Here is an 8,236-nt window from a genome sequence, read left to right as displayed (position 1 = left end):
TCAGAAACCTAGAGATACACGAACGGCTGACATGTTGAAGACTTTAGACTGGTTAAGTGTGAAGCAAAAGATTTTTTTCCACTCCATGATTCATATTTAATATCAAACATGGAAATGTACTTGGTGGAAGAGAAGTGCACTTCGCGTATAGCCTTGCCAAATTTCTTTCTTTACAAGTTCAACATCTGTTGCAGAAAGAATATTTATACTTTTTTGGTTTTCTTACATTAAATTTCGAGTGCACTCATAATTAGATCCTATTTCCAGCTAAATTCTCATAATAGATTTTTTTTTTATATAACAAAATACATTTTTAAATTTTTATATATTATATTTTCTTTTGGAATAAAAATACTCCACCTCCTTGTATATCCGTATCCGACATTCAGCGGAATAGGTCAGCATTCTAAAATTAACATGTATTCATTTAAACCATTTTGCGAAGCAGTCTGTTTATTTTATCTTCACGATTACCAAAATCACCACCTTCCACGTAGTGATTGGCCTTTTTGCGCCAGCCACCAGTTGGGGTATTTAGCTTGAATGGCCATAAAAAGTTGGAAGCTTTCTTAAATTTAGGCCCAACAGTGAAAATTTCATGCACCAAATCTTCGACGCATTGTATGTCATGCGCCGCACGCAGCTTACGTTCAATTACAAAATTGTCGGTGATTGGCACGCGTTGACGGTTGTGTTTTACAAATCCACGTTTGTAGATCAATTCACGTACAGATTTCAAATTGGGATAACCCCATGTAATGTAGGGCTCAGCAATGCGCAACATATTTATGGTAGCTTTATTTAGTTTGATGAAAACACCATTGTTGATTTGACGCAAACGGAACAATTGCAATACTTTTCGTACTTTGGGTGCAACTTTGTTGATACTAATGATGTGAACAACAAAATTTATTTAGTTTATATGCTTAGAATTCCAATAGTCACAATGTTCACAAAACTCACCCACGTATACGGATGACAAAAGCCAATTTCGCATCACCAGGCACATAGAATTTACCACTTTTCTTTGCCAAACGACGTAACTTGATCTCACGGCGTTCAGCACGTAGATATTCGGCTTGGTATTTTTCTGCACGTACCAAATTTTCACGTTTACGTAGCGCTATTATAGCAGCACGCTTCAGTTTTCGCTTGATTAACATAGCACGTTTGCTAACTTGTTTTTTGCTGAACTTCAACTTTGATTCGGGCACAGCCGGCAATTTCTTGGTGGATTTAGCCTTTGCCTGAGGCTTTTTTGCGGCTGCGGTGGCAGTCATCTGTAAAAACAATGTTTAGAACACTTTTTGTAATCAATTTACTTTGATTTAGAATGTTTTAAATGTGTAAAAACATAAAATTATTGACTAACCTTAACTTGTCACTTAACACGTTGAAAGAGAAAAAGAAAAGGAGAAAGGAAGTTATTGGCGATATTGGCTGTGGTTTGATAGGAAAAGAAAGGTTGGCTGTACTGACGAAAATGTGAAAGAATAAACTTAAAATGGTTTGTGTGTTGGTTGAAAGAGGGCTCCGAAATATTGGAAACAATTTAAAATATAACAACTTTCATGATTATTTAATCAATAAATTTGTCTGTATATTAGCATAATTATTAATTCTATACGACAGCATTACACTGCTAATACGAGGGGGTAATAGTCTAGTTGAGGGGTCGACTGCTAATACGCTACCAAAAATATTGAGAGAGGTGTCAAAAGACGCGTATTAATCTCGAGAACAATAATCCGATGGCGGAAAAGAAAAATTTTATCCATGTCCGGAGATATTTGCAGTTGAAGTTGGCGATTTCCATGTGGTTGTTGTTGTGTTAGTACCCCCAAAAAAAATTGTGCATCACCGTGGCGGCAGCCACGGTTACACCACACACCCGGACTTGGCATGGCGTAGCCCAGGGTTATTTTTTATAAGCGCGGCCGAAGGCCGCCAACGTAGAAAGGTGTTCTGCGCAAAAATACTATGGATCCGACCCCCGGTTTCGGAGGTACCCGCGGGTCTTTTTTCGGTTTTTCGTTAATATCTTTTGAACGCGTTAAAATTTTTATTTTCCGCCTTCGGATTATTAATACTGATGTCAAGACGCGTCGTTTGACACCTCTCTCGATGTTTTTTGACGCGTATTAGCAGTCGACCCCTCAACTAGACTATTACCTAAAATTTTCCCAAAGTCTTTAATATACAATGATTTTTGCTGTTTATTTCGACAAAAATTTTTGATTTGATTTTTGTGCTCATCGAAAGAATTCACAATTATATAGCACCATGCCGCGAATAATGATAAAATGTGGTGTGTGTAGAAACACTGAGGTAAGCATTTGACGCGACTGGTTACTCTTGGCCATTTATTAACTAAATTGATAACTTTCAGGATGATGCATTTTGCCTAATTAATGCCAACACAATGGCGTACAATTGCGCCGAATATTCCAGAGGGTAAACTGGCACCAATTGTTCACACCAAATTGTTAGGTACAGGATTCGCCACGGGTAGGTGAGGTTGGCAATCACAACCCCTTGAATCATTTTGGTCGGCAGGTATGCCGCGGATATATTCTTGGCACTTGTTATTGATGGCTTTTATGATGCCACCAACACAACCTGGACAGACGCCAATGCTCAGTCAACCACCCAAGCCGTGTCAACCCCCAATACCCGGACACGTCCGGACGTCCTGGTTATAATGTATGCTAATACAACTAATAATTTACAAATTTGCTGATGATTATTTTTGTGTTATTTTCTTTAGCAACCACCTGCACCTGTTACTGGTAAATATCAACAGCCGCAACAGTATGATCAAGCCCAACGCCGTTTAGATCCCGATCAGATGCCAAATCCGATAAGCGTTATCATTGAAAATCAAAATAGCGCTGGTGGTGCTTTTATTACTAATGCTCAGGGTTTATTACCACCATTGGTGACCACAAAATATGTGGTAGAAGATCAGGGTAACTCCTCGCCACGTTACGTTAGGTATCGATAATCGAAATTAATGTTTTGTTTGGCATTTACATTGATCTTTCTTCTTTGCAGGTCGTCTTTGCATTGCATACATGCAACAGCTGATTTATTAAAAACAACAGCTTTGTACACTTACCGCCTCACCAATGGCACGAACGGTTGAGGGTGAATATGAGCCACCCATTGTAAATTTTGGTGAATTGGGTGCAATTAGATCTAATCGTTGCAAGGCTCAATAGCAACTTGTAGATGCTGGTCGTCGTTTCCAATGTCTAATGTGTAAAGTAACAAGAGATGGTAAAAAAAATCTTTCACTTTTACTTGTGTTCATTGATCCATATTTTTTCTCAACAGTGCCAACTGCATATTTCCAACATTTGGGCCATACCGGACAGCGTGTCGATAAATATGAACGTCCTAAACTTGTATTGGGTACATGAGTATTTGTGTAAAAAATGCTTGGGTACCGATAGCTCTCATGATAAACCTCAACTCATATCCACATCAATGCCTCGCATTCAATTGGGTTCACGTAGTATGGACAAGCATATTGTTGATTCCAGTGGTAAGGCCACATTTTCAAATGATGGGGCAACCATTATGAAACTATTGGATAATGTGAATCCAGCCGTAAAACTCTAGTAGACATTGCCAGTTTTCAAAATGCTGAGGTAAGTTTTTTGCTATATTAGAATGTGTAGAATCAAAATGTTTCTCTTATCAGGTCGGCGATGGCACCACTTCAGTAGTACTTTAAGCAGGTGAAATCTTAAAACAAGTTAAACCATATGTTGAGGAAAGTGTGCATGCACGTATCATCATTAAAGCTATACGTAAAGCATTATAATTATGCATGACCAAAATATGACATGGCTGTACATGTGGAAGCGCCAATCAAAGGAACAACAAAGTGCTTTATTGGAAAAATGCTCTGCCACAGCAATGTCCTCCAATGTCCAAGAGTATCAGAAAATTGTTAATGCTGAATGGCGTCTCCTGTACAATAAAATAGGTAAGTAAGGCGCCAATGTTGTGTTTTCTAAACTACCAATTGGTGATGTTGGTACACAGTATTTTGCAGATCGTGAAATGTTCTGTTAGTGTACCAGAAGAAGATTTGAAACGTACAATGAAAGCTTGTGGTGGAGCTGTTATGACTACAGCTAATGATATTAATTCAAGTGTTTTGGGTCAATGTGATTACTTTGAAGAACGTCAAGTTGGTGGTGAACATTTCAACATTTTCCAAGGTTTGATAGTGGGTTTGACATTAACTTCATTTTTATAGTTTATAATTATTTAAAGGTTGCGTTAATGCTAGAACATATACATTTATTTTACGTGACGGTGCCGAACAATTTTTGAAAGAAACTGAACTTCGTTACATGATGCTATAATGATTGTGTGGCGTACAATTAAACATGATTCTGCTGTTGCTGGTAAGTCAAAATACAAATTGAAAAAAATGTCTAATCCTAAATTGTTAAGTAAAATTATGAAAAGATTGTGTCCAACTCCGGAAGAAAAAACTATCAAATTTGTGTCAGTGAAATGATAATTATTGCTTTTGGTTGTTATTTTGAGGCATCGTCATCGAGTTCCTTCTGATCGTATATGCCGGTTCTTTTGCATTCTTTTACATGCATAAAGTGCCGTTTAAGCCTTCCTGACCCTCTCCTCCACGTTGAGCTTCCATGACAGCTTATTGTCTAGGATCATTCCTAGATATTTTGTGCAAGGTTTCCCCGTAGGGTCGCCCCTCCTAACTTAGGCACACCAACGACGATTTTCGTTACAATTGCTAGTGCATGCTCTCCAAGATGTAGATCCTGATCGGAAGTCACACCCAAAATTTTAGGGTGTAAGACAGTCGGTAGGGTAATGCCATATGGTCGACATTTGGCGCGGTCATGTTTTAAATAAGGTCACCGATGATTTGGTTGGTGACAATATCAGGTTTCGCGAGGCGACAAAACTGGAGAGATTGGGGAGATAGCTGTTTATTTTATTACAAAGCTCATCGATGTAGGAAACAATAGCATAGGCGTAGAAGCAATAGTGACTCCTGGTGGTAAAGGTAGCTATTGATATGTAGAAGTTAAGCAGAAGTTTGAATATGAGTTTTTTAAGTTATAGCAAAAAAAGCGTTGAGGATTTTTAATATCTTACCAGGTACCTTCGTACATGTTTCTAAGAATGAAGAATAAAGCCTATTCAAACTCAATTTTCACCAGGACAAAGCCGCTGAGACTTCGCTATACTTTTACATACAATACGTTACCCCATTTTAGCACAACTATCATTTTTTGATTTTATTAAATTTTATAAAATGCTTCTTCCTCTACAGTTCTATTTCGGTATGGGATGGTAAATATGGCTTTCGCATTTTCTCCATCAATAACTGTGAAAAGGTGGAAGAAATCTATGCGTGTAAATCTCACATATTATCTTGGTCGAGCGTTTCTTCAATAGCTCTCTAGTGGTGATGGTGAGAGCAGAGAAACCCAACTGTTTACAAATGTTACACTTCAAAAAGAATCAAAATATCTGCCATTGCGTCTACGGCTCAAATACCCACAGTATATGAATGAATCGATTGCACCTAATTGTCTGCCTAACGGATAGTATACATATTCATCAAATCGAAAATATTGCACCAAACGAACTGGGTCTGAATACTGAAACAGTACACATATTCAAAATCGATGAGGAGGCTGTGATGATGGTATAGGGTGAGTTGTTGAATAACATACGAAAACCACTTTAACCCATCTATATATTTGCATTACAGCTAAAGCGTTACAAGCAGCAAAAATTGCTGGCGCCAAGCAATTGGAAAAGGCAGTGAAGCTTTCATCACACCGTACGGATGGTGTAAAGTTAGAAACTGCTGTTGTAACAGCTGCCACCGACACAACGGTCATCTCTACTTCGCCGAGTAGCGGCTCGTCCGACTATCTATCGAAGACAGTATAATCATATCTTTCGCCAACACAGGTTAGCGATGTGCATGCACAGGAAATGATTTCAATTGGAAAACAAAAATCAATTAAGAGAGTTGATTTATTATTAAAGTATTTACTTTTCTTTACATCAACAGTATTAATTTAAGTTGCAATATCACGTACATATATAATAAGGGATGTGATACGATTGCTGTCGGAATTAGATTTGAAACCAATCAATTACTCCTGCTATGGGTTGCAGAATTATCGCTTGAATGATTAGATTTAGAATAATAATTGTAGCGTCATGTAGTGCCAGCCAACTAAAAACTAAAATAAAACTAAAAACTAAAATAGCTGGCATCACCCCCACATGCAACCATGCATGTATGCACTTGGTGTTACTGGGTGAGAGAGTCGAATGACGGAGAGAATTCTGATTGGCTGAATCTTCCGTTACTCGACTCTATCACGCCACTGCATCATGCGATTTTACCGCTATGCGCTTTTGGCATAGCGGCAGGGCCGCTTTGAAGCGTCAGTATTTTTTCTACAGTTTTCAGTTTTTGAAATGAGCCGGCAAACGCGTCACTTGAGCCGCGCGTGTAAAATATAAAAAATTATACATTTTAAAAATGAAAGTGAAACTTAACAAGAGACGAAATTGTTAGGAAATAAGAATTTTAAATAAAGTGTAATTGAACAATAAAACAAACTAAGTTTACTAATTTAAAAACTAAAGAAGAAAGTAAAGAAGGTTTGTGTGTGTGCGTGTGGCTAAATGCCCAAAAATAAGTGGCATCAGAATGCCACTTTACATGGCGACCGTGACACAATCTGCAGATTGTAATATAGTGGAAAAATTGGACAGTCTAAATTTTACATATGTAAAATGCGTGAAGATTGTAATAAATTTGCTGAAAAAAAAAAAAAAACACTATGAAGTGCCGTAGAGTGAAACCCAAAATGTGTGGGTATATGCCTCATCATTGGACTCCTTTATTGGACCATTTTGACAAAATTCTGGAAGAAGCAGCATAAGTGTGAAAAGGCAAAAGTCTATAGTGCATGGGTCGTTTTAAATAAAAGAAAAATATAAAAATGTTAAAACGAAGGAAAAACTACAAAAAGTACGAAATGAAAAAATTACATAAAAATTCAAAGTCTAAAATTCTTTAAACACAAATTTTTTTCAAAGTGAAGAACCATAACTGTATGGACAAATTTAGTAAACACCATTAATTCTGAACAAAAAAATACCACAAACAATTTTAAGCTAAGTATTTGCAAAACAAATCTTTACGAAATACACACATTAAATTCAAACATTTTTTTCAACTAATTCAAAAAATTACTACAAAAGCATAAAATCAATAAATTACAAAAATTGTTCAAGTTCGAAATACTGGCGAAAACAAATCAAAATTTCTACTCAAACTACGAAAATTTACTACATTACTTAATATTAAATCCTAACAAATTTCGACATTTTCAACTAAATACATGGAAACTTAACCCTACGCAAAAAAAAATGCAAATATGTCATAAATATCACGAAATTTATACAAACTACTTAAAAAATTATCTACAAACAAATTTTCGTAAAACTTTTAAATATAATAAAGCCACGGCAGTTTTGGCTTATATACATATACATATATGCTGGTGTGTACAGCTAACAAAAGCGCTAAAGCCAATCGCATGGTTAACGGCACATAATCACGCCAGAAACCATTTAATATAACGGCGAATAAATAACGGCGCTAAAGCCGTGAAATCAACTTTATCAGCAGAGAAAGAAAAATCCGGGATAGCAAACGCCGACAGAGGCATCTCCAACAAAAAAGCAGCAGCGGAAGGTATATTGGCAGCAGTGCAGCACCATGAAAAAGCAGTACCAGAACGGCAGCAGGAAGGGGTAACTGCCGTCAATGTATGTATGTAACCATTTATTTCTATTTCTAATTATTCTTACATATATTTCTACCAACATTGATTAAAATTTGAATAATAATTCAAAGTAAACTAAATTTTAAATTTCGAGTTTTGCGTTTTGCCATAAGGCCGATCATAGCTATAAACAACTATATATTTTAAGGTGCCTACTAATAAATTTCAAATGCCCTAACGATACAAATATTCAGCTATTGATTTGCGTTGCAAATTTACTTGAAACTTTAGTGTTTTGGCAATATTTAAATCAGTTACTTTTCGGAAATATTTGAAATTTATTGGTTATAATAATATGGAAATTGCATTAAGCTTATAAAACCGTGAATTTTTGTTTATAAATCATTTAGAAACGCCTA

General features: G+C 36.5%; 1 protein-coding gene and 2 long non-coding RNA genes across 3 annotated transcripts; 2 read left to right on the top strand and 1 right to left on the bottom strand.

The window, feature by feature from the left end:
- Window positions 1-310: 310 nt before the first annotated feature.
- Window positions 311-1,469, bottom strand: RpL7 (ribosomal protein L7). Its single transcript, XM_067765202.1, has 3 exons — window positions 1,373-1,469; window positions 964-1,280; window positions 311-887 (listed from the first exon to the last, which is right to left on the bottom strand). The coding sequence occupies exons 2-3, from the start codon at window positions 1,278-1,280 to the stop codon at window positions 428-430; spliced, it is 777 nt and encodes a 258-aa protein (XP_067621303.1). The 5' UTR covers window positions 1,373-1,469; the 3' UTR covers window positions 311-427.
- A 191-nt stretch (window positions 1,470-1,660) lies between these two features.
- LOC137239654 (uncharacterized) lies at window positions 1,661-3,084 on the top strand. The gene is made up of 4 exons (XR_010949445.1): window positions 1,661-2,328; window positions 2,390-2,703; window positions 2,768-2,994; window positions 3,055-3,084. It is a non-coding gene; the product is annotated as an uncharacterized lncRNA (long non-coding RNA).
- A 33-nt stretch (window positions 3,085-3,117) lies between these two features.
- Window positions 3,118-7,916, top strand: LOC137239653 (uncharacterized). The gene is made up of 7 exons (XR_010949444.1): window positions 3,118-3,279; window positions 3,337-3,653; window positions 3,707-3,994; window positions 4,054-4,232; window positions 4,288-4,421; window positions 5,330-5,714; window positions 5,774-7,916. It is a non-coding gene; the product is annotated as an uncharacterized lncRNA (long non-coding RNA).
- The last annotated feature ends 320 nt before the right edge of the window (window positions 7,917-8,236 follow it).

This window comes from Eurosta solidaginis, chromosome 2 (genome assembly GCF_040869045.1).
Source record: "Eurosta solidaginis isolate ZX-2024a chromosome 2, ASM4086904v1, whole genome shotgun sequence".
Classification (NCBI taxonomy): Eukaryota; Metazoa; Arthropoda; class Insecta; order Diptera; family Tephritidae; genus Eurosta; species Eurosta solidaginis.
The sequence above is the reverse complement of the archived record's forward strand: the minus strand, read 5'-3'. Positions and strand labels throughout refer to the sequence as shown.